This window comes from Gracilinanus agilis, chromosome 4 (genome assembly GCF_016433145.1).
Source record: "Gracilinanus agilis isolate LMUSP501 chromosome 4, AgileGrace, whole genome shotgun sequence".
In the NCBI taxonomy this organism is placed as follows: domain Eukaryota; kingdom Metazoa; phylum Chordata; class Mammalia; order Didelphimorphia; family Didelphidae; genus Gracilinanus; species Gracilinanus agilis.
The window spans coordinates 191,030,710-191,058,112 of NC_058133.1; the positions used below are offsets into that span (position 1 = coordinate 191,030,710).

General features: G+C 37.2%; 1 protein-coding gene and 1 pseudogene across 1 annotated transcript; one reads left to right on the forward strand and one right to left on the reverse strand.

Annotated features, from left to right (window-relative positions):
• Positions 1–1,318: 1,318 nt before the first annotated feature.
• The window catches only part of LOC123246155, a 36,891-nt pseudogene continuing 10,806 nt past the window's right edge, over positions 1,319–27,403 (forward strand).
• Positions 5,314–5,832, reverse strand: LOC123244560 (keratin-associated protein 9-1-like). The gene has a single exon (XM_044673077.1). It carries the CDS (start codon positions 5,830–5,832, stop codon positions 5,314–5,316), a length of 519 nt encoding a protein of 172 aa, XP_044529012.1.

Sequence of the window (27,403 nt, forward strand, 5' to 3'; positions counted from 1 at the left end):
TCTTTTTGGTTGTGATTTCTAACAAATGCTTCTTGCAGCACCTAAACAAACTGCTATCTGTTTCTAGTGGGGGTTGAAAGTGAGCTGTTCTTTAGGCTGGCTGTGTTTCTTAAGGAAAGAACTTTGAACTTTCAAATCCCCTCCTATTCAGATGTTAAGTCTGCTGCCTGAGCAGCACAGTTTCTCTAGTAAGGGAAGGTTAGAAATGTAGATAGGGGAAGGGGAATTGCAGAATGTTTGCAGTTTTCCTCTGAATTCACCTTGAAGCCTGGGAAACCAGCAAGCACCAGGTTGACTCACCCTGGCTCTTGATAAGGACTGAAATAACACCAGACACAGACCCAGCCAGTACTGATGAATTAGGGGACCTCTGAACTGGAGCTGGGTATTTGGGGCTGGGTAACCAGAACCTGGGAGGGTGTAACTGTTTCCTTGCTGGGAACTGCAGAAATAATAGACTGTTGCCATGTCCCACCCTGGGGCCATCCAACCCCAAATGCAGGCCACTATGAATTACAAAAGATCTGCAGCTTCCCCTTTTTTACTGATAAACCTAAGGCATGAGCATGGGTTCTGAAATCAGAATAATGATTTAGGACCAAGTCCAGGGGGGTTGACTAACTCTGGCCCGTTTTTTGACCAATCAAAAAGGCACAGACAAAGGACAACACAAAAGACAGACAAACAAAATGATAAACAGAAGATTCCTTTTTGTGGATCCAAACAAAGTTTTAATCTGGGATGTAGCCGCTCGGGGCTCCATCCTGCTTTCCCTGGCATCCTTCCAAAAAGATCCAGTTCCTCGCTTCTGCCCGTGATGCGTCCGTCCGGGACTTTTCTGGGATTAGCTCCACCAGGGATTTGAACCCTGGATTTCCGGAACTGTTTCCCCCAGGGAAACCTTCCCTCCCCCTCTCACCAGGGGAGCTGCTCAAGGGGACTCCAACACCTTAAAGTTATGTATCCCCTATCCCTGTATTCCCCATCTCCAAGGTTTCCAATGACTTCCTTCCCTCCCTCTATCTGACTCCCTTCCCGGTTTTCCAGATCTGGCTCCTCTCAGAGGACAGAAAATGTGGCATAAACCGGTGCCAATCAGAAACAGGTGGAAATTTGGACACAAAGCCGCGAGGGTGTTTCCCCCCCCTCGTCCCAGAACGGGGCGGGCCTCGAGGCTTGGCATAGTAAGTCTTCTATAAATCCGGAGAAGGAATCATCCACTTAGTTGTATGCCTATCGAGAGTCCTCAGTTTCCCCATCAAATACACACATAACACACCATTCACACACCATTCACTGCTCACCTCTGGAAGTCACCATGAAACCTAGGAGAGAGCTTTCTCTGTCTCAGTGGTCCCCAGGGGATCGCACACCATCCCGGGACGAGTCCCCATATGTTAGGGTTCAAATGGGTGGCCACCAGAGGAACACACGAGACAATGCAATCAAAGCAAGAGAAAGCTTTATTGCCAGTGCGCGCTGGGGGGACTTAGCAAAAGAATCCCAAATGGTGCATTCAAAAGAGGGAATATATATGTTTCAAGGGCTAGGGTTTAGGCACCTGTGTCTTAGGGTTTGCTAACAGCTAGACAGTGGGAGTAGGGATGTTTCCTGGTGCCACAGGATATAGCTCTTAATCCTCAAAGCTGTTTTATCTTAGGGAGGAATGGTGTCCCTGGGACTGTGAGCTAGGGAGGAGTGGTGTCCCTGGGACTGTGAGCTAGGGAGGAATGGTGTCCCTGGGACTGTGAGCTCCAGATAACCGTCCCGCTTGGCAGAGCATGACGTTGCTGCAAAAACCCCCCTGCTCAACAGGGTATGATGCTGTCAAGTTGTTAGTTATGAGTCTCAGCTTTTTGCTACAACATTGTAACTAAATTAAATCAGGTAGAATTAGTCACGAGCTCATACCGACATTGTGTTATGATTAAATGAAGTTACCAATCCTCCAGTAGTCAGAATAAAGAGAAGATGAGAGACCATTTTTCTGACCTATGACCAAATCATCATCAGATTATCAGGGGTAGAACCTACTCTGCATAGTGATGATTGATTATTCATGATGGTCAGGAACATTCTTGAAGACAATTTTTCTGTTGTCTCAGAAAGAAAAGATTGGATGAATCTAGTGGAGGAATCAAGTGAATTATTCATTCTAATAAGAGTCATAGTAATACTTAGTCAATAGCTACTAAGTTGAATAATTTCTAAAAGTTATAGAACCCCAGGAATAAACAAAAGCAAGAAAAGATCCTACCCTATTGGTTTAATTTCATCTAGTGAGTGTGGATAGGTATATAAAGATCCACAACAGAAAGCAATCTGACTCCTGTAAACTTTTCTCTGCTACTCAATAGAAACCTCTCCCACCAAGACCTAGTATTGCTAGCCAATATGCTGCAAGACTGTTTGCTATAGAACATGTTGTAAGCCCTCTTGCTGCATATCCAACTGTTGTCAGCCTTCGTGTTGCCAACCTTCATCCTGTAGAACAGTTTCCTGCCAAACAGCTTATTAAAAGCAAAGTTGTTATGTGCCTAGCTGCTGTCAATGCACCAGCTATGGCTCTGGCTGTTGCCAACCTTCTTGTTGGCTGCCCAGTTGCTGTCAAACAGTCTGCTGATAGACATCTTGTCACCCCACCTGCTGCATGCCCAGCTGCTGCCATCCCACTTACTGTGAAACTTCTTGCTGTAGAACCACCTGCTATTGTCCAACCTGTTGTATATAGCTGCTGCCAACCTTCCTGCTATTGATTGACTTATACAACAACCTATCCAGTTTGTCATCAACTTTGTTTCCAACTTACTTGCTTTTCTACAGTCATTCTCTTGCTCATAGTTTTGCCATCTATTTGATGCACTAATATAGCTTTCCACTTACCTTTTGGGTCATCATCTTTTGACTAGTTTGCAGGCAAGCAATCCATCTCCCACTCAGTGGCTGACAAATATTGTTATTAATTATTATATTATAGCTATTAGCCAAGTCAAAGACCTTCTATGACTTTCTTTATTGGATTCCTTTGCTAGTTCATTCTCCATCCTCTTCTTTTTGAAATAAACTCTGCTTAGCCACTTTATCTGTCTATTGATGGAGGGAACTACAAGGGACCAGTTCCGTCCCTTCTGTAGAAATATCCAATACGTCTTTTTTTTAATTTTAAACCCTTAACTTCTGTGTATTGACTTATAGGTGGAAGAGTGGTAAGGGTAGGCAATGGGGGTCAAGTGACTTGCCCAGGGTCACACAGCTGGGAAGTGTCTGAGGCCAGATTTGAACCTAGGACCTCCCGTCCCTAGGCCTGGCTCTCAATCCACTGAGCTACCCAGCTGCCTCCTCCAATAAGTCTTATATCAAACATGTTCTCTTACTTGTTCTGTTATTTGGATCTTAAAGTGACCAAATTTCTAAAATTTTAGTCTTTAAAATTGTTAAACTTTTCTTGCTTCTAATATCATTTTCAATTTCTGTATTTTTTTTTACATTTTCTTTTTTATGATCTGATGATTATTAGGACTTTTGTGTTTGTCTACTAATAAACTTGATTGATTTGAATAATCAAAGTTTGTTCTTGATTTGTAACATTAGTGGTGATTATGGTGATGTTAGTCTTTATTATCTCTCTCACTAGATTATGTGCTTCTTGAGGATGGGGACCTTTTTGTATCTAACACACAATATAGTGGCTGGTGCTTAAGAACTGTTTAATTGACTTCTTGAACCAAATTGACTGTATGGTAAAAGAAGTTCCTTTCTTGGAACCTCATGCCTCAATGAAATGGCAGCTACCGTAATACAGAAGATAGGGTGCTGGGTATAGAGGTGGGAAGACTCATCTTCATAAATCTAAATCTGGACTCAGCTGCTTATAAACTGTGTTACCCTGCACAAGTCTCTTAATCCAGTTTGCCTCTATTCTCACCTGTGAAATGAGCTGGAGAAAGAAATGGCAGATCATTCCAGTATCTGTGCCCAGGAAATTTCAAATGGGGTCACCCAAGGTCAGTCATAACTGAACAGTTTTTCATAACTGAAAAAGACTGAGCAAAAACATTATTAATAAAGTTACTGAGTTTATAAAAATGCTTTTTCAAGATCTTTTAACTACATTGATAGTTATGTGGCATGAAAGACACTGGAGGTTAGCAGATTTAAGATTCTCACTTTATAGGGGACAAAACTCAACCACAGAGTGGTCAAGCAATTTGGCAAGGGTTATATAATTAGTAAATATATTAGGTAGAATTCAAATGCTAATTTTCCTGACTCCAAAATTGATCAATTTTTTTCAAGTATTTGTGACTCATTTTATTTTGAAAGGAGTAACTTGCATTTTCCTTATCTATAATCAAAGGGCTTAGATGAATGAATGAGAGTAGCTTATCAACATTATTTAGAAATTAGGAAATGATAACTTTTTGAAAATAAAATGGAGAGATTAGGCATATTAAATTGACTAATTGCCCAGCCATCTACCTCATCTTCTATTGGTCCTAGAGGAGTAGAGAAATGGACACAAATCTATGACCCTTAGTAGAAAATGGACCCAAGTATATAGATGAGCTCTAAAGGTTGAATAGTATCATTGCCATCAGCATTATCATCACTGCAACCACCACCACCACCACACTATCATCATTTGTATTTCACAAATTGTTAAGAACGAGGGACATTTTGTAAACAAAAAGAGTTTATTAAGTGACAAGAAGGGAAACACTACTGGTCTTTGAGAACACTTAAAAAAGAGCAAGTAATCAGGAAATATGAGAACAATAAAATGGAAAAATATCAGAAAGAAAAACAAGTGGAATTGTGGCAAAGAATGAATTCAGGAATTAACCTTTAGGATAAAATTGGTCATATCACAACAAGAAAAGAGTAACTTCTTGTCGGTAAGAAGTTGGTTGTTTGAAAAAATGGTTGAAACACAATGAGAGTTAGGGAGTCATGGCTGTGGTCATTTATAGCAACAAAATACACATTAGACTCCTATTGCAACTGAGAACAAGGAGCTTATAGCTGAACTGTAAAGTGGTTGTTGTAAAATGAGACAGAATAGTATTAGATGGAAATTAGATTATATCCAGGGGAGTCCAGGACTTTCAGTCACAAGCTGGTGGAGGGAAAATTGCCTGTCAAGAGAATAATCTGAAAAAAATGTGGGGTAGATGGATAGTTGACTTTAAATAAAATGACTTCATATTTTGGACAACAAGTTGATGAATAGCAGGATGGGGGGCAGCAGTTGGACACAAAACAGATAGGTCTGTAGCAGGTTATTTGGGAGCAGACCATTTTACAGTAAGCTAGCTAACAGTATGAAGGATGAAAACAGATACAGTCACAACAAGATGGCTGGCAGCAAGACTGGCAGCAGCTGTGGACACAGTAGGTTGGCTTACAACAAGTTGTTTGACAGCAGACTGTTCTACAACAGATTGGTTGGCAGCAATATGTATGGCAGCAGGAGCCACAGGTGGTAGGTTGGCAGAAGCTAGGCACACAACAGGTTGGCTCACAACAAGTTGTTCTGTAGCAAACTGTCCTGCAGAATGTTGGCTGGCAGCAGCTAGATTCACAGCAGGATGGCTGACAGCAAGGTTGGCAGCAGCTGGTCACACAACAGATTGGCTTACGAGTTGTTTGACAGCAGACTGTTCTGCAACAAGTTGGCTGGCAGCAAGATGTGCAGCAACTGGAGCTACAGATGGTAGGTTGGCAGCAGCTGGGCATGCCACAGATCGGCTCACAACAGGTTGTTCTGTAGCAGACTGTCCTGTAGCATGTTGGCTGGAAGCAGGTAGGAGCAAAGCAGCAGGAAATGACCATGGTCTTGGTGGATGTGATTTCTGTTGAGTTGCAGAGACAAATTTCCCAGTCTGAAAACCTTTCTGTTCTGGGGCTTTATATACCTGTCCTCTCTATGTGAAATTGTCCCCATAAGCAGCATCTTTCCTTATTATTGTTTGTGCCATGTTCTATGACTGCAGGAAATTGTTTAGCATAATAGTTGCTAAGTATTATCAGAAGTCTTATTAGATTAAATAATTTGGTTGGTTCTTCCACTGGATTCATTCAGTCTGCTCTTCAAAACATGATGGAAAATTTGTCTTTGAAGATCATCTTCCTCATCATGAAAGCATCAATCATCATTATTCAGAGTGGTCCTTTCACTTGATTGTCTGATGTTGATAGGTCCTAAATCAGAAGGATGGTATCACCTCTTTTTTCTACATGTTGATAAATGGCTAAATTCATCTGGTTAGCATACATGATGGCGAAAACTTGTGACTCTGTTTTCACAGCATTGAATTTTTAGGAAGAAAACTAGGATTGAAAGCTACATCATCTATTTATCAGCTGTGTGATTTTGGACTGTGGTCCTAGAACATGGCACAAACAATAAGTCCAAAAAGTCACTTGACTTCTTTACATATCAGTGGACTTCTCTATGACATGGGGATAATAGTATATTTCCTATGTACTTAACATGGTTCTCAGAGTATCTAAGGAACAAACAATGTGTATTTTATTATATTTTCCCCACAATATTCAATAGCTTTTCCATTCCCCAATACACAAATTTATTTCTTCTGAAATTGGCAATTAGTTTATGCATTTATTTTGCTTCCCCAATTTTAAGCCTCATCATTTCTCCTCACTGCCTCTTCCTCTTCTTACCCTGAACTAAACAAACTTCTTGGGTTAACTGTTATTATTATTATTTAGTCCTTCCTTTTTTTAAAGCAAGTAAGAGTAGAATAGCTAATCTTTCTTACACCATCATGCTGTTCCCATGCACATCATCTATTTTAGGAATAGTAATTTATAATTCCCTTTAATAGTAGTTGTTCCTTTTACTCCTTTTCTTATCCTTTATTCATGATGAAATTTCTTATATTTAATTTTTAGGAATGGTAATTCCATATAAAGGTGCTTTGGGAGGTGTTTTGTAATGCTTGTCTGAGATTTCAATCCTACTTTTTTTTCCTTTTTCTCATAACATCCTTTTTGGTTTTATTCCACCTTTCCTTTGTGCTTATGAACCCTGTTCTATTCTTTGAACTATGCTTCTATGTATTCTCTTCTAGTTGAATTTAGCCAGGCCATTTACTTTACTCTAGTAGGAGTTTAAAAAAAAGGCATGACATCTTATGGAAGCTAAATCTCTCCTTTATCCTTTCACTCCATCCACACAGGAGAATATGCAAGACTCTTTCTTCACTTCCTCTCTATTCTGAGGGGTTGAATTCCTGATGCTGGGGCATTATGTGTTTTTAATTGTTATTGTAAAAAGGGATATTGTAGCTATTAAGAGGCATTGCATAGGGGGCATCTGGGTGACTCAGTAGATTGAGAGTCAGGCCCAGAGATGGGAAGTCCTGGGTTCAAATTTGGCCTCAGACACTTCCTATCTGTGTGAGCTTGGGCAAGTCACTTAACCCACATTGCCTAGCCCTTACCACTCTTCTGCTTTGGAACCAATATCCAGTATTGGTTCTAACACAGAAGGTCAGGGTTTAAAGAAAAAGAGGCATTATATAGTAGATGACATGTTTGAAGATTCAGCTCAAATAGGACTAACCACTTTACACTCATTGAACTTATCACAAAAGGGCTAAAAATAAAAGAGAGAGTAGAGTGGAGAGCAGAGAGAGAGAGGAGTGAGAGGGAGGGGAAGAGAGAGACAGAGAGAGAGAATACAGAGAAACAGACTCACAGTAAGTGTTCATTCAAGTTGCTTGGGATTGATCAGGGTAATTGTGGGAAAGAGAATTTGAGAAAAGAATTGTTTTGAATTGTTTAAGCAAAATAACTGCACATTACTAAAGGTTGAGGTAAGGATGGAAATATATTTGTATATTAGGTAATCTAAAAATTATTGAATGACTTGAGGATCATCAAATAATTAAACATATTTCCTCCTTCACAACAGATAAATGGAGAAATAATAGGACAAAATATTGTATACATTGTCAGACACTGTTTCTGCATAGACTTTTTTAAACCATTTATTAATATTCTTTTTTAACATGGTTACATGATTCATGCTCCTACTTTCCCTTCACCCCCTGCATTCCCCCCACCCATGGCCGATGCACATTTCCACTAGTTTTAACATGTGTCATTGATCAAGACCTATTTCCAAATTGTTGTTAGTTGTATTGGTGTGGTAGTTTCTAGTCTACATCCCCAATCATGTCCACCTCAACCCATGCGTTCAGGCAGTTGCTTTTCTTATATGTTTCCTCTCCTGCAGTTCTTCCTCTAAATGTGGGTAGTATTCTTTACCATAAATCCCTCAGAACTGTCCTGTGTCATTGCATTGCTGCTGGTACAGAAGTCCATTACATTCGATTTTACCATAGTATATCAGTCTCTCTGTACAATGTTCTTCTGGCTCTGCTCCTTTCGCTCTGCATCAATTCCTGGAGGTCTTTCCAGTTCACATGGAATTCCTCCAGTTTATTATTCCTTTGAGCACAATAGCATTCCATCACCAGCATATACCACAATTTGTTCAGCCATTCCCTATTTGAAGGACATCCCCTCATTTTCCAGTTTTTTGCCACTACAAAAAGCGCAGCTATAAATATTTTCATACAAGTCTGTTTGTTTATCTATGATCTCTTTGGGGTAAAAACCCAACAATGGTATGGCTGGATGAAAGGGCAGGCATTCTTTTATAGCCCTTTGGGCATAGTTCCAAATTGCCAGCCAGAATGGTTGGATCATTTCAAAACTCCACCAGCAATGCATTAATGTCCCAATTTTGCCACATCCCCTCCAACATTCATTACTCTCCCCTTCTTTCATTTTAGCCAATCTGCTATGTGTGAGGTGATACCTCAGAGTTGTTTTGATTTGCATTTCTCTAATTATTAGAGATTTGGAACACTTTCTCGTGTGCTTATTGATACTTTTAATTTCTTTACCTGAAAATTGTCTGTTCATGTCTCTTGCCCATTTATCAATTGGAGAATGGCTTGATTTTTTATACAATTAATTTAACCCCTTGTATATTTGAGTAATTAGACCCCTGTCAGAGTTTTTTGTTATAAAGATTTTTCCCAATTTGTTGTTTCCCTTCTGATTTTGGCTGCATTGTTTTTGTTTGTACAAAAGCTTTTTAGCTTGATATAATCAAAACCATTTAATTTACATTTTGTAATTTTCTCTAACTCTTGCTTGGTTTTAAAGTCTTTCCTTTCCCACAGATCTGACAACTATACTATTCTGTGTTCCCTTAACTTATTTATAGTTTCCCTCTTTATATTCAAGTCATTCACTCATTCTGAATTTATCTTGGTGTAGGGTGTGAGATGTTGATCTAAACCTAATCTCTCCCATATTGTTTTCCAAATTTCCCAGCAGTTTTTGTCAAATAGTGGATTTGTGTCCCAAAAGTTGGGCTCTTTGGGTTTATCATACACTGTCTTGCTGATGTCATTTACCCCAAGTCTATTCCACTGATCCTCCCCTCTGTCTCTTAGCCAGTACCATATTGTTTTGATGACTGCTGCTTTATAGTATAGTTTAATATCTGGTACTGCTAGGCCCCCTTTCTTCACATTTTTTTCATTATTTCCCTTGATATTCTTGATCTTTTGTTATTCCAAATGAAATTTGTTATAGTTTTTCCTAATTCAGTAAAGAAGTTTTTTGGTAGTTTGATAGGTATGGTGCTAAATAGGTAAATTAATTTGGGTAGAATGGTCATTTTTATTATGTTAGCTTGTCCTACCCATGAGCAATCAATGGCTTTCCAATTGTTTAGATCCAGTTTTATTTGTTTGGAAAGTGTTTTGTAGTTGTTTCCATATAATTCCTGTGTTTGGTTTGGTAGATAGATTCCTAAGTATTTTATATTGTCTAGGGTGATTTTAAATGGTGTTTCTCTTTCTACCTCTTGCTGCTCTAATGTGTTGGAAATGTATAGAAATGCTAATGATTTATGTGCATTTATTTTGTATCCTGCAACTCTGCTAAAGTTGTTGATTATTTCTACAAGCTTCTTAGTTGATTCTCTAGGATTTTTTAAGTAGACCATCATATCATCTGCAAAGAGTGATAGCTTAGTCTCCTCATTGCCTATTTTGATACCTTCAATTTCTTTTTCTTCTCTAATTGCAATTGCTAGTGTTTCTAGTACTATGTTGAATAATAGAGGTGATAATGGGCATCCTTGTTGCACTCCTGATCTTATTGGGAAGGCTTCTTATTTATCCTCATTGCATATGATGCATGCTGATGGTTTTAGGTATATACTATTCATTATTTTTAGGAAAGGTCCTTCTATTCCTATACTTTTCAATGTTTTCAATAGGAATGGATGCTGTATTTTGTCAAAGGCTTTTTCAGCATCTATTGAGATAATCATGTGATTTTTTTTTGTTAGATTGTTGATATGGTCAATTATGTGGATGGTTTTCCTAATGTTGAACCATCCTTGCATTCCTGGTATAAATGCCACCTGATCATGGAGGATGATCTTCTTGATTATTTGCTGGAGTCTCTTTGCTAGTATTCTATTTAAGATTTTTGCATCTATGTCCATTAGGGAGATTGGTCTGTAGTTTTCTTTCTCTGTTTTTGATCTCCATGGCTTTGGAATCAGTACCATATTTGTGTCATAAAAGGAATTTGGTAGGACTCCTTCTTTGCTTATGATATAAAATAATTTGTATAGTATTGGGATTAGTTGTTCTTTGAATGTCTGATAGAATTCACTTGTGAATCCATCAGACCCTAGCGATTTTTTCTTAGGAAGTTCTTTGATGGTTTGTTCAATTTCTTTTTCTGATATGGGATTATTTAGGTATTCTATTTCTTCTGGTGTTAATCTAGGCAATTTATATTTTTGTAAATATTCATCCATATCTCCTAAATTGTTATATTTATTGCCATATAATTGGGCGAAATAGTTTTTAATAATTGCTTTAATTTCCCCTTCATTAGAGGTGAGATCTCCCTTTTCATCTTTGATTCTTTCAATTTGGTTTTCTTCTTTTCTTTTTTTATTAGATTGACCAGTACTTTGTCTTTTTAAATCTGTTTTTTAAAAATACCAGCTTCTAGTCTTATTTATTAATTCAATAGTTCTTTTACTTTTGATTTTATTAACTTCTCTCTTAATTTTTAGTATTTCTAATTCAGTTTTCATCTGGGGACTTTTAATTTGCTTGCTTTCTAGTTTTTTAAGTTGCATGCCCAATTCACTAATCTCTGCCCTCCCTAATTTGTTAATATATGCACTCAAGGATATAAATTTCCCCCTGAGTACTGCCTTGGCTGCATCCCACAGAGCTTGGTAGGTTGTCCCATCATTGTCATTCTCTTCAATGAAATTGTTGATTGTTTCTATGATTTCTTCTTTGACAATTTGATTTTGGAGAATCATATTGTTTAATTTCTAACTGGTTTTTGATTTGCCTGTCCAGGTGCCATTACTAATTATTGTTTTTATTGTATTATGATCTGAGAAGGTTACATTTATTATTTCTGCTCTTTTGCATTTGTTTGCAATGTTTCTATGCCCTATTACATGGTCAATCTTTGTGAATGTACCATGTGGAGCTGAAAAGAAGGTGTATTCCTTTTTGTCCCTATTTATTTTTCTCCACATATCAATTAAATCTAATTTTCCTAGGACTTCTTTCACCTTTCTTACCTCTTTCTTATTTATTTTTTGGTTTGATTTATTTAGATCTGAAAGAGGGATATTTAGATCTCCCACTATTATGGTTTTACTATCTATTTCCTTCTTGAGCTCTGCCAGTTTCTCCTTTATGAATTTGGATGCTATGCCACTTGGTGCATATATATTGAGCACTGTTATTTCCTTATTGTCTATACTGCCTTTAATCAGAATGTAATGACCTTCCCTGTCTTTTTTAATCATATCTATTTTTACTTTGGCTTTGTCAGAAATCATAATCGCCACTCCTACCTTCCTTTTCTCATTTGATGCCCAAAAGATTTTGCTGAAGCTCTTGACCTTAAACTTGTGTATGTCCACCCACCTCATATGTGTTTCTTGTAGACAACATATGGTAGGATTTTGATTTCTGATCCACTCTGCTATTTTCTTCCGTTTTATGTGAGAGTTTATCCCATTCACATTCAGAGTTATAGTTATCAGTCGTGCATTCGCTGACATTTTTGTATCCTCCCATTGTTCTACCCCTTCTTCTTACACTATTTCCTTTTAAACCTGTGGTTTGCTTTAAGCTGGTAACCCTTTTCCCCTTCCCCTGATTAATTTCCATTTTTTTCCCCTCTTTTTTTTTAAAGGCCTAATGAATTCCCTCCCCCTTCTTCTCCCCTCCCTTTTTTGACCTCCCCACTCCCCTGCTGCCCGTGGTTTATCTCTTCTGACTTTCTCAGTAGGGTTAGATAAAATTTTATATCCCAATGGATAATATAGCTACTCTTCCCTCTCAGGGTTAATTACACTAAAAGTAAGGTTTAAATATTACCTCTTAATGCTCTCTTCCTCTCTTTCTTATTATAGTATTTGTCCCCTCTCCTTCCCATGCACTCTTTGTGTGTAATAGAATATCCTATTTTTCTTATTCATTCAAGTTTCTATTGGTGTCCCCTACTATTCACCCCCCTCTTTCCCATCCCTCCATATCATCTTAGATCATTTAGTATTCCAACCTTTCCCTGTGAATTATTCTTCTGATTCCTATAATAGTGAATACTATAATAGTGAATAGAGTTCACTACAGAGAATTATACATAGCATTTCTCCACATAGAAATACAGATAATTAGATCTTATTGAAGTTCTTAAAGAGGCAAATTTTAAAAAAATGAATTTTCTTTCTTTCCCCTTTGTTTCTTATTTACCTTTTCATGTTTCTCTTGATTTTTGTGCTTGGATATCAAACTTTCCATTTAGTCCTGGTGTTTTCTGTGCAAATACTTTGAAATCTTCTATCTTGTTGAAAGACCATACTTTCCACTAGAAGTATTTAGTCAGTTTTGATGGGTAGTTGATCCGTGGTTGAAGACCAAGTTCTCTTGCCTATCTGAATATCTTATTCCAAGCCTTGCGGTCTTTTAGCGTGGAGGCTGCCTGATCCTGTGTTATCTTGATTGGTGCCCCTTGGTATCTGAATTGTCTCTTTCTAGCTTCTTGTAAAATTTTTTCTTTTACTTGGAAGCTCTTGAATTTGGCTATTATATTCCTGGGGGTTATCTTTTATGGGTCTAGTATAGAGGGTGATCTATGGATCCTTTCAATGTCTATATTGCCCTCTTGTCATAGAACTTCAGGGCAATTTTGCTGAATAATTTCTTTTAATATGGAGTCCAAATTTCTATTAATTTCTGCTTTTTCAGGAAGATCAATGATTCTCGGATTGTCTCTTCTAGACCAATTTTCTTGGTCTGTCACTTTCTCATTGAGATATTTCATGTTTCCTTCTATTTTATCAGTCTTTTGACTTTGTTTTATTTGTTCTTGCTGTCTTGAGAGATCATTAGCTTCTAATTGCTCAATTCTACCCTTTAGGGACTGATTTTTGACTATAATCTTTTGGTTTTCCTTTTCAATCTGGTCATTTCTGGTGTTCAATTTGCTTATCAGTTCATTTGATTTCTGAGCCTCACTTTCCAATTGCAAAATTCTGCCTTTTAAACTGTTATTTTCTTGCCTGATTTCCTTTTGAGCTATTTCCCATTTCTCTAGCCAAATCTTTTCCAACTTTCTCGTCATCTCAGATTTGAACTCTTCAAGAGCTTGTGTCTAGTTTTCATTATTTTGGGAGGGTTCTGATGTGATTGCTTGTTTGTTTTGCTCTTCTGTTTGCTCTGTTGTCTGGATTTTCTCTATGTAAAAGTTGTTGAGTGTTAAAGATTTCTTCTTCTTGTTGTTAATCTTTCTCTTCTGGACTTTCTGATTCTGGGTTGCCATTTTTTAGCCCAGCACCTTCTCAGCTTTATCCTCATGCTCAGGGTCTGTCTGCGCTCTTTAGGCTCCTGAGGTCTCAGGTCTGTTGATCCTCTGCAGGAGGCTCCTTTACAAGTCTCAGGACGCTGCTTCCACAGTTGTCTACCCATCTGCACTGGTTCCCCACTCAAGGGAGCCTTTCTGAGCCTTTTCTTGCGCCTGCGTCCACCTCCACCCATGCCTACGCTCAGTTTCTGTGTTCAAAGTCCGTGCTTGTTCTTTAGCCTTTTGGGGTCTTAAGTCTTGCTGCTCTCAGGAGCAGGCCCTGGAACTGCCAATGACTCAATGGGTGCCCCAAACTTGCTGTACTTCTTTTGAGCTGACTTTGGCACTGTAGGTGGTGTGTGTGGGGGAGGGAGTTGCTCAGCCTGGGATTTAGTGAGAGCTGTTTCACCCCTTTATAGCATGGAAATGCCCTGATTCCATGTACCTTTCATGCTGCACCCTGTTGTGGGGTCCCTCCAATCGTCTGGATTTGTTTTTATGTTCCCTTGAGGAGTCCTGTATGTTTCGATTAGGAGAGGTTAAGCCGCTGCTTTTTACTCTGCCGCCATCTTAACCCAGAACACTCTGCATAGACTTTTCACTTATTTCTTCCTCCTTGTCCCTAGTTTCAGTACTATCTAGTGTGGGAAATGACTGATATATAAAAACAAAAGGCTTTTTTTTATAGTACTTTAGGGATAAGAAAAGAGATTGTAGCTATGATTTCATTTTTATACTTATATCATACATGAGAAAATGTATCCAGGGAAGTGACTCCTCTACAATTAAATAGCTGCCTAGGTATTGAGAAGTGTGGTGAGATGTCCAAGATCATACAGCCAACATAAGGAGTCCTAATCAATTTTTTTTAATTTTTTAATTTAATTTTTAATTTGAATATTTTCCCATAGTTACATGTTTCATGTTCTTTCCTTCTCCCCCAAATCCCACCCTCACACTCCTGTAGCTGATGCACAATTCCACTGGGTTTTACATGTATCATTGATTAAGACCCAATTCCATATTATTGATAGTTGGATTAGAGTTATTATTTAGTGTCTATATCCCCAATAATATCCCCATCAGCCCATGTGTTCATGCAGTTGTTTTTCTTCTGTGTTTCTCCTCCCACAGTTCTTCCTCTGAATGTGGCTAGTTTTCTTTCTCATAAGTCACTCAGCCTTGTTCTGGATTCTTGCATTGCTGCTAGTAGAGAAGTCCATTATGTTCAATTGTACCACAGTGTATCAGTCTCTGTATACAACTTTTTCATGGATCTGAGGAGTTCCACTTAAAGAAAACACAAAAAAATTAATACATTATATAGTTCACAATTATTTCCTTAGATATTCTGAGAAACCTGTAAAATACCTATATCAGGTATGATTATCCTCATATTATGGAGAAGGTAATTGATGTTTACAGAGGTCAAATAACTAGTTTAAGGCCATGAGATGGCAAGTAGATGAGTTGGGTCTTGAATCCTGAATTTCTAACTTCAGTAATGTGGAATTAGTCACAAGCTCTCACTGGCATCCCATTATAATTAGATGAATTTATCAGTCCCCTAAGGGTGAGAAAAAAAGAGAAGTTGAGAGACCATTCTTCTGACTTACCAACTATCAGCATTAGGTGATTAAATGTAGATACTGCTCTGCCTAATGATGGCTTATACTTCCAAGATAAATAGGAGTATCCCTCAAGACACATTTTCCTAGAAAGAAAAGATTGGATGAATCCAATGGAGGAACCAACCATTTATCCTAGTAAGATTCACAGTGACAGTCAAACATCTATCAAGAAGCTCAATTTCCTAAAGGTATAAAAATCATGTAATAAACAAGAACAAGGAAATATCCTGCCTGAAGGGCTCCATTTCTTTTAGTAAGTGAAGACCCAGAAAAGGGGCATTCTCAGACTCCTGTAAACTTTCCTCTGTTCAGATGGATCTATCACAGATCAGCCACAATTAACTGGTATGAACATTTGGAATGCAGATATTTGTAAACTTGCCTATCTCATTTCTTTTGAGTTAATGAAATTCTGCTTTATTCATAAAGCATACTAACTTTTTTATGTTAGTATGCCATTCTTCATGGTCTTGTGCCAGTGTCTCCCATGTTTCTCAACTGGGTCTTTTCATTTTTATCTTTTAGTTTAAATGATTTCTTGATTCTTTCATCTTTCAGGTACCAGCTATTCCTAACTGCTACTCTTCTAACACTCATTTATGATATAGTAGGGAACTTCTGATGATCCTTTCCTCAGCATATGACTTTTAGCATCTAATTTCTTGAGAAAATCAAGACTAAATTCAACTAATTGCCAGGTTGATTAGATCTTTTCCATTTATTTCCTCTCTACTCTAGCAGTCAAAACCCTAATCCAATAATCACTTTAACTATATTATTATTATTATTATTATTATTATTATTATTATTTCCAACTAAGTTAGATGGATTGGGAGTACAAGAGGCTTTCTTGGTATAATTTTTTTTTGCTAAAATATGTTAACATAGCTTTATTTAATCTTAAGATATTGTAATCAAAAGGATGAAACAATTCAGAACAGGATTTATGTAAATACAAGTACTATGAATGAATTTTATATCTTTCTCCTTTTGAGCATAATTTGGGCATTCATATTTCTATTTTTCATTTTCCCTTTGGCATTCTCCCCCTACATCTACAAGAACAAATTGCATCTGTTTCATGAAACGTTAGTTCCATTATTGGAACTTTTGTAGCATTTATTTCCTCTCCTCTCTCTATCCCTCTCTCTGTCTCTGTCTCTCTCTCTGTCTCTGTCTCTCTCATTTACCACCACAACATACTTTTCCCTGAGTTTGTGATGTGCTATAGCCTCTATGAGCATTTATAGAGTGCCATTGATACAATTCCTTACAGGGGAGTGGCTAGGAAATCTGTTTCTGGGAGAGTTATGGTGATTTGTAACGTAAGTGTCTTAGAGAGATTTGGAATATGTGTAGGTAACCACATTGTGAGAAGACTGTTTTCTGTTAACCATACTTATTAGGAGACTTTTTGATTGACTGAGGATACATCAAAAGATATTCTCTTTCTCTCTGTCTCCCTCTGTCTCTGAGACTCAACATTTCTCTTTGTATTCTTTTTTCCTGGCTGATATTGTCTTTTTAGAGACAATACTGTAAAGTGAAAGGCCTTGGCCCTTCCTAATCTGAGACCAATGTGGTCTCATGAATATGGGCCTGAGTTCTGAGTTTTGGCATTTTTTTTTCTTTTTAGGTCAAGGGTACAGTCTTGTTGGTTTCAAAAGAAAAGGCCATATGAGATCTGGGATTTTAGGAATGAAACCTATTCTTGGTTTGTAGTTCTCCCAGATTTATATCCTAAGGAGTGAAGATTAAGCTTTGTGATCTAGCCCTCCATTAGTAATAGTGTATTTCTATGTAAATTTGGTGGGACAAATGCTATTTAAAAACTGCATTAAATTTGAGCTCATTTTCCCCACAGGTAAGGAGGTGATACAAGGGAGAGTGTATCATCAGTGTGTTGGGGAAAAAATGCTTCCATTTATGTCCTTCCTTTATATCTTTAAAGTAAATATTTCTTGGAAAAGGTTAATTGAAGTTAATTGGTTAAATAAAACTGCTATTTACCACATATTAACAGTGATGGAAACATATCTAGAATTAGTACTCAATCTGATTTCATTTGAGAAAAGATGTCTTAATCCTTCGAAGATGTCCCTAGATCTCTGAGAGGAAAATGAAGCTGGTCTTACTATGGGAGATGAGGCTAGATCAGTGATGGCAAACCTATGACATGTGTGTCAGCACTGACACCCATAGCCATTTTTGATGGAATGTGGCCACATTTGGCCGAATATAGAGAAGTATGGGGGCTCATGCCAAGGATGAAACATTTGCAGTAGTGTAGTGTAGACACTCTGTGTGCTATAGATGACAATTCTACCTATATTAATTTACCTATTTTGGTTTATTAAATAGTTTTATATTACAACTATACATTTTTGTTATTTAAACTATAAATATTGTGAAATTATGGCTTTTTTCTCGAAGTGACACCACCCGAGTTATGCTCTGTTTTTTGGCGAATTTTGACACACCATGCTCAAAAGGTTTTCCATCACTGGGCTAGAGAGTAGTTACTACACCCTAATAACTTTTAACAAGCATGCATGTTTCTTTCCCCAATTAGAGTACTATTGATGGTGGAGATCATTTACTTCATTTAAATAGCATCAAAATAGGATCATAGAATTATTAAGTATTAGTACTAGAAGTAAAAGGTTGCCTTATTATGTCTAATTAGAGAATTGTTGCTGTATTGCAGGAGCTGACACAGTGTGTCCACTCTCTTCCCTCTAAAGAACCAGTCTTTTCTGGATCCGCAATGTGGTCCAGGTAGGCACACATCCTTTAACAAGGTGAGGTTTGGCTTATTTCCTCAAACTCTTTATCTCATTAAACCCACATTCTAGTGACTTGGAGAAAAATACTTAATGTTTACATTTTGGTTCATGCCCAGATTTTCTGTAGAAAAGTCTTCAATGTACAATAATGAATAGTTATGGGACAGGTACTTATTTCCCCCACACAAAATAGATGCTAAACACAACTTCTTCACAACTATGCATTTACAGAAAGGCAACAAAATATTTAATAACAACTTATAGATACCTTTATACTCCTGGGTAGTTGAGACTCTTAATGGGTAAAATGATTATTATTATTATTTTTTTTGGTAAATATATTAAAAGGTTAGGTTGTCCGTGACTTTTATGGAAATGTATTTACAATTGAGAAGAGGAAAAAGAAATAAGGAAATAAGAGAGAGGATAAGATAGGATAAGTAATTTAATACAGTAGGTAAATTTCTCTGATTCCCTAGTTTAATTCAGGTAGAGTTAATTAACCCTCAGCTGAGGAAAGTCATAGGGCCAGAGGCCACCAGCACTGAAGGGCCCGGAGGCAAATGAAATAAAACCTTGAGTCACAGAGTCTCTATTAAAAGAGAAGTTCCTTAAGAGAAGTTCAGGGAAATTCAGTCTTTACACTCACCATGTGGAATGCCTCGGTCACGAACCAGCAGAGCTTCTTCAGGTCCCCTTCACAAACCAAAAGACCCAGCTCAGCTGATTGAGGTCTCCTTTTAAAGGGGCCTCTTTTGTGTCACTTCCTGTGTTCTCCTCTTAGTTTATGTGTCCAATCACAACACATACTTTTCTTAGGATTGCCCACAAGGCAGTCAGTAAATTCTGATTTGTTACTCTAGCACACGTGGGTTACAGATCACCCCAAAATGGAGATGTTTTCACCTTTGGTGATTAAATCTAAAGATGGGCAACATAGATTTAATCTAATTATCACAGACTTCAACTTCATCAGAATATAAAAGGATTTGTGGGATTACTGAATAGACATTACTTCATTTCACCATGGGACAACCAGTCAATGCTTTGGTTCCTGCTCTCATTAGTGTTGCTCTTGTTGGTTATTTGTTGATTAAACTTCTTCTGTTTAAGCTGCTAGTGACTACAGTTCTGACTCAGAGTCTCAGGACATATTTCAAACTGACAAAGCTCAATGTTTGACCTATACTCATGAAAAAACAAAATAATAGTTATAACAACTAGCACTTATATAGCTCTTTAAGAGTTGTATGATGCTTTGTATATTATTTTACATATAATTTGATTTTCACAACAGTCCTGGGAGGAAGGCACTATTGTTATTTCTGTTTTACAGATAAGAAAACTGAAGAATGGAAAGTTTAGGATCACATAGGTAAGTAAGCTTCAGGGGGAGAATTTGAACTAAAGTCTTCCTTATTACTAGCCCAGTACTATCTACTTTGTCAACTAGCTGCTTCAAAGAAAAGAGACACACAGAGCTTTGAGATCCAATCTAGGATTGCCTAGGATAGACATATTCCTGAGCTGACATGTGGCCATGCTAGAGGAAAGGGGACCATCCTGTCTCCATTTCCTTATAGGAAGTCTAGTGATTGAAACTACTTTCCATGTGATAAAGCCAAAGAAAGAGAGCCAGACCATCTGAGTCATCAGTCCTTTATACTTAGTGGACAATGAGTGAAGTGCTTCTTCATTGCTAATATATCTAAGCTCTGATCTAGCACCACATTCAGTTGAAAATAGGCAAGGAAGTGCTGCATATTCTTTGTGAAACTACTCATATTCCATTACTTTCTTAATGATTATAAGTGGGATTTTAATATAGTGAGTTTGTCAGGGAGAGGTGGTGGGGAGTAGTAATGATGCAAAAAAAAGAAGAAAAGAATGCCAGTGAAATATTAAAAAAATATATAGAGAAAGCTAAAAATTCAAAGGGAGCAGGGAAGTTCTGCTAACACGACACTAAATTTAGTGTGTACATTTGAAAGAAAATAAGGTATTAGCAGAAGTTTGGAGTTTCATATACAGTTCTCTTCTGTTCCTTTATTGCATGTTAAAAATTTCATGTTTAAGGATTTTATGAGTTCACATTTTTAATTTCTCATTTACTTGAGCCAATATTTTTCTCTCGCTGGTCTGGGTTCCTCTCAATCTCACATAGGATTACTCATAGGATTAGTGAAAAGTACTGTTAATGACATGTGATTATTGGCATTGCCATATTGCATAAAAAGACAGAAAAATACATAAAAAGAAAGTGTCCCAGGCTTCAGTAGGGATTGAAATCAGGGCTAGTTATTTCTTGCCTCTACACCTTTTCTCATAGTTGGCTGAGGTGAGGTGATGAGTGGCACTAAAGAAAAATGGTTGAGATATAAACCTCAGGAGGAAATTACTTCAATGTTATTCTCTGGGTCAGCAGAGGGAGAAGGGACACCTGGACTAGACTCAGTTCTCCAAAGCTAACCACCACTGGTTTGTTCCAGTCTGTTCCTAGATAGGAGGTTCTCTCCAGTTCACTCAAAGACATATATGGTTTTTCTCCTCTAATTGTCTCCCTCCAAAGAAATTCACTTGATCTTTGATTTCTGAAACTTTCAGCATCAGGGACAATGTCCATACTAAGTTGTCTGCTAGGTATGGAAGAAATAGGGAGACTGGTGCAGTTCATAGTCATATATCTCCTCCATTTTTGCTGCATGGTCCACAAACCTGGATAACTCAAAGAACTGCCTAAAGTAACAGCCAGAACCTATAGAGTGTTTTAAAATTTATAAAGTTCATGCCCAAAGAGCTTTAAGAGAATGCATACCCTTTGACCCAGCAATATCACTACTAGGTGTGTATCCTAAAGAGATAAGAATGAAAAATATGTGTACAAAAATATTCATAGCCATTCTCTTTGTGGTGGCTAAAAATTGGAAAATGAGGGGGTGTCCCTCGACTGGGGAATGGCTGAACAAATTGTGGTATATGATGGTGATGGAATACTACTGTGCTGTAAGGAATGATGAACTGGAGGATTTCTATATGAACTGGAAGAACCTCCAGGAACTGAGGCAGAGTGAAATCAGCAGAACCAAGAGAACATTATACACAGAAAGTAAAACATTGTGGAACAATACAAATAATTGACTTTGCTAATACAAGACAATCCCAAGGGACTTATGAGAAAGAATTCTATCCACATTAAAAGAACTGTGGGAGTGGAAACACAGAAGAAAAACAAATGACTTATCATTTGTTTACATGTATATATGATTTGGGGTTTGGTTTTAAGAGATTACTCTATTGTGTGATATTGGAAATTTGGGAGTGCTTGAACTAATTTTGAGGTCCCTGGTCTTAACTTCCTGTGGATATTTAGATCTCTTTCAAACTACATTCTCCATGATTCCTCTTGCACAATCACATATACAGGAAGTGTAAGAATGTAGAGAGAAAAGTAAAAAGACTAAGCACTGGATTGGTACTTGCTCTCTTTTTCATGGTCGTGGAGCAGCAGGAGGAATGGAGGAGCAGGTAAATGGCGGGTCCCTTTAAAATAACTCAACAGGCACGTGGCTTCATTTTTCTAAATGGCATTCATTTGAAAGCATGATATTTTTAATTTTATCTCTCTATATTAATTTTATTTCTTACATTTGCAAAAATGAATAATATGGAAATAGGCATAAGTGATAACATTTGTATAACTCAGTGGAAGTGCTTATAGAATCTGGGAGAGTAGAGGGAAAAGAGGAGGGAAAGAAAATGAAATATGGAAACAAGAAAAAAATACTTTAAAAATTAAAATAAATAAAAATTAAATTAAAAACATTTATAAATTTTTATGTATATTAATTTATTTGATCCTCACAACAATACCCTGAAGATGTTATTATCCCTACTTTATCACTTGTATAGTTAGAAATATCTTGATCCCTAAAACTATATTACCCAAGCTTCCTTTCTCAATTACCCACTATGCTTTTCCCTTTGTGTATGTTTGCATCTTCACATGTTGATTATAAGTTCTGAGGCTCCACCTTGCTCCTCCTCTTTTGCTCTCATGAGTGGGCTTATGGAGATATCTTTATCATCTCTGATAATCTGATAAGGACAGTTTAGTTGATAAGGAAATAAGGGCAGGACAAAGGAAGGAGTTGTCTTTTACCTCATGCTTCCAGCTCTGGCTCCAGGAGAATGGAGTTTATTATATATATTTCAAGACTCATTTCCCATAAAAGAACCCCCCTGAAACTTTGCAGATGTGCAGAAGTTACAAATTATGTCACATCAAAACACAAAACATTGGCTTCAGAATAGACCAAGGCCAAGGCTGAATTTTGACTGGCTTCTTATCAGAAAGCCAAGTTGTGGAATATCTTGGCCTTGGCTATAATAGGCAGCAGCATTCCTTGCTGTGTTAACAGTGTTAACCCTTTAAATTCAGGTTTGATAGGAACTTAAAGCTTTTCAATAAGGTCACAATATTTCTCGACAAGAAATCACAAGGATCACAAAAGAGGTCAAAAGAGGAGTCTCAGATTTTTATCTACTCTCTTATTGGCTTCCCACATGGGCTGGGTTAATTTAGTATCTTTTCAGATAGCTTTTTTTTGTTAGTTTAATATTAATAAAATTTATAAAATATAATATTTAGTTCTTGCATATTAATTTTAAAATCCACATTATGGCTCACCACAATGGGATAGAATTTTCAAACATTTTTAAAGAGAGATTTTCAGTTAAGTTAGTAAGTTTTTTATCCAGCCATGCCCACTTGACTGCTTTCCACCAGCCTAGATGCCTATCTCTTGCTCCAGCTGCTGCTTCCTGAGTCCACCTGCTTGGGCCATTCTGTTACTGCTCCTCTCACCTGGTCTGCACCCCCACTGCCTTGACTGGATCCACTGCTGAGAGTCTACCAATCCAAGCCCGTTTTTTTCCCCAAGAGGATGATGTATAAAAATCTTTCCATCCCTTCCCCCACCCAATGTGGGTTTTCCAGCCTGAGCTAGCCATTTTTTTAAACCAAAGTCTTAAGCTGACCCTGGACTCTTGGTTGAGAGAGACTTGCAACTCAGGAATTTTTTTTCACAAGAAGGAGACTGCTCTGTCTTTTCTTTTGAGGGCAGAGAGACCAAAAATCAATAGATCTGAAGTTAGTTTTAGAAAATAAACCTGCTTCCCTCCACTCTCTCCCCCATTTCTCTCCTGACTCAGAAAGCCCAGGGGTAACCAGTCCTTCATATGCAAAGACTCTATAGTCCTCCCTAGTAATTTTGCCCTTCTCTCTATTTACTCTGTAAACAAACTCCATTCCCTGTCTTTTTGAGGACAAAATGCTATTGTAAAGCATGCTTGAATCTCTGCAGTTTGAATTCCTAGAGCTACCTAGTACATATTGGCTCTGCTTGATTTTCTTACTAGCAGTCCTTATTTTAATTGGTTATTTACCATTCTGTTTCCTTCCCATCAAGGATATGCAAAAAGCTATTCTGTTTAAACTAGAGGCCACAATGAAATATTTTGACAAAGTTTTGAAAGTCTTAAATGCTCTCAACAAGCAGAGTGGAAATTCTGCCCAGTTGGTATATGAAAAACTTAAGATGGGTGACAAATGAAATGCAAATGCTTGATTTATATGGGAGAGGGGAAAGAACCTTAAAAGAGATCTGTAAGTTTATTTCTTGCTAATCATTTTCAGCTTCTCCCCTCAAGATAGTAAACAAGTCTATTGGAATTGGCAAAAAGGATTTTGACTGCACTGCTTGTACCTTGTCATTTGCTAATATTATTGTATATTGCTGATTGCTTTAAGGTTTAGTTTTTTAAAAGTTTTTCTGTACTGTTTCCCTATGACTTGTACTGAACAAAATATCATTGTGAAAGCCCATAAGTCCATCTGATTTATCAACATCACAAGTTGCTTATACAACCTTTGGAGAATTTAATGAGCTAAATATCTCAATTGTTTTTAAAGGGTCCATTTAGTAGCAGAAGTGATTATTATATATCCCACCTCTGCATTTATAAAAATGTAATGGATGAGATATATAACAGTTTCATATCAGGGGAGCAGGGAAGATATTCCTAGGGAATGGTACCCCTATTCTGCAGGTGGCTTCTGGATGATTTAATACTTTGACTCTTCAGCTTATTCCACTCTTTCACCAGAATAATCTAAATTCTTGTTGCAGTTTTAGACCCAAATAGGTTTTCATCAGCAGTTGCCACGGTGGAAAGATTGGCTATACCTGTTGAATTTGTGACAAGTATGCATCATTTCATAGGTTTTTAAAATATCACACGGCAAGTGATTATATATAAACTCATGTGAATCCCATATAACAATGGGTTTGTTTGTTATTGTCAATAACTGGGCTATTGTGAATTTTGGGAATTTTGTACTTTATTTGAATGTACATTATTTACTCTACTACTGTTTTATTTTTATATATCTATTATTTTGTAAAAATCATTTGCACTCACACAGTGGTTCATGGCCAAGTTTAAAAAGGAAATGGATCTCATTTTTTCATGAAGAACCTTTGTATTCTACTGCTCCTTAGCTGACACAATGTATCACTGATTATAAGCTATATATTTATGAATTTTAAAGCATTTTAAATTCTTTTTCAATATAATACTTGAGTACTTTGAAGTATATATAATCATTATTAATCTTTTTTTATTTTGCAATAATATAAATTTAAAATGCATTTCTTCTAATGTCATTGTGTACCCCAAATCTTTCTATTATAGAAATAATGCCATTGATTGTTTTAAAAAATGGGACTTTAATGATTCTGCCTGATCCCAGGAGAAGGGAATTAAAAAAAACCACTACACAGTGCTACAGAAGCAAAAAGCTAACTTGCATAGTGCCAATTAAGCACAAGGTCAAAGAGACCAACTAATCCCAGTGGGATTGATGTAATTTTGAGCCAAAACAAGAGGACTTGAACTTTTTTGGGGTTTGAGGTTGCAGATGTTTTGACATATGTTAGGTCTTCCTCTGAACCACATTCTAATAAGCACCTCTTTAGTTGTCATCCTGGCTCCCATTTGCTCCTATAATCTAGTCCCTTTTCTGTCTTTCATAGTGTGGCAAACTTTCTGTAGTCCTGGCTACTGATTGGGTAAGTACATAGTTACATATATCACTTTAATTGGTCCCTGATTCAAGGACCTGTTATAAGTTTATTTTTCCTTTACTTAGATTTTTTAGACATAAGACTTTGATATTTTATATTTCACTCACACATTATTTTTTCTTTTTTATTTGGATTTTTTATGTTTTTGATTTTCTTTTGACAATTTATTCCTATACCTCATAACTCAGCCATGCATCCCTGAGAGATCCCTGTGCTATTATCCACCTCAGGGGGTACTATGTTATTGTTGTGAACTTTGATTTGAATTTGAGCAATTTTAGGATAAGAAAGTTGCTACCTCCCAGAGTCCAGAAGATGCTCTTTCTGGAGAAGGTGCCATGAAGATGCCTGCAGAGACCACATGCTGCACCAGAAGATCCAGAGTGAACTTTGAGGTGTGGCAAATTTGATCTTTGGGGGGTTGAAAGCATTTGTTTCGAATTTATACTTTTATGCCAAAAGGGACTTCCCCAAAATTGGCTTTTTGTCAACATAGCAATCATGGATTTTGTTCTCTTTTCCTTTTATCCACAAATTATTGCAATTTATAAGTTAGTTATATTTCCATGATCCTTTAGGGGAGACTGGTCTCCCAATAGGATAACAGGGGGGAATGTATAGTTAGAAATTTCTTGAATCCCTAAAACTACATTGCCTAAACTTCCTTTCTGTATTAACCACAATGCTTTTCCCTTGATGTATGTTTGCATCTTCACATGTTGGTTATAAGTTCCGAGGCTCTGCCTTGCTCCTCCTCTTTTGCTTTTGTGAGTGGGCTAGGTTAGTTTAGTACCTTTTAAGATAGCCTTTTTTGTTAATTTGTTATTAATATAATTTTATAAAATATAATATTTCTTTCTTGTGTATTAATTTTAAAATCTACATACTAAAGAAACTGAGGCTGAGAAAGATTGAATGACTTCGCAAGTGCTACAGGACTTTTAAGTGCCTGAGACTGAATTAGAACTCAGAACTTCCTGGCTCCAAGTTAGACACTTATTTGCAATGAAATAATCATAAGATAATACAATTAGAGTGGAAAGGACTTCAGAGACCATAATGTGTGTGCTCTATAATAGTAAAGAACCATGCAAGTAGAAGCTAGTACAAAGAAGACTTTTCAGTTATTTTGATATTGCCACTTTTTCCTTTGATGGGCTGGATAGAAGTAAGGTGAAAGTCTTAGGATTAAAAGGATCAATTGTGCAGTTTTAAGCCAGTGTCAGATAAAAAAAGTTTAACCATACTTTCTTACATGTGCATAAAAATAAAGCTTGACTTGAAACTGATTACAAAGACCCTGAAAAAAGAAACACCAGAGACACAAATATGTTTAGATGCTAAGCAAGTGGATTTTTTTTATTGGGGAACAGGAGAAAAAATATCTAAGAATCAAAGTAAAATGGGGAATACTATAAACTTGGGAATGTGAAGCATCTAACTCCCAAATCATGAACTGAAACAAGTTTCTAATGTTAGTTTAGTGGATCCTTGTCAGCTCTGCCATGTTGGGCTCCTTGCTGAATAGATTCCTGCTCTCTGGCCATAGCTATTGTCCGTAGGGGAAGGAAGGAATGAAAAGAATGACAATTCTGGTTAAAGTCAGTCTACTGGCTATATCATTCAGTGTATGCAAAATTTGGTTGGTTCCTGATGCTCAGACCATATTCACTGTCAGAATTTAGCATAGCTGGTGAGGAAACTAGTCTACTGACTGGAAAAGAAGAGATTAAAATCTGGGCATTGATGATTGAGTCATGACTCAGCAACAGGGGGAACCACAGCAGGCTGGGCGGCAGCAGGTGGTTCTGCAACAGGTGGTCTGGCAACAGATGGGGCGGCAGCAAGGTTGGCAGCAGCTAGAAAGACAGCAGCTTGGGCGGCAGCAGGGCTG

Coding starts and splice junctions, on each gene's coding strand:
- LOC123244560 (XM_044673077.1), bottom strand. CDS start 5,832: ATGGTCATTTCCTGCTGCTTTGCTCCTACCTGCTTCCAGCCAACATGC.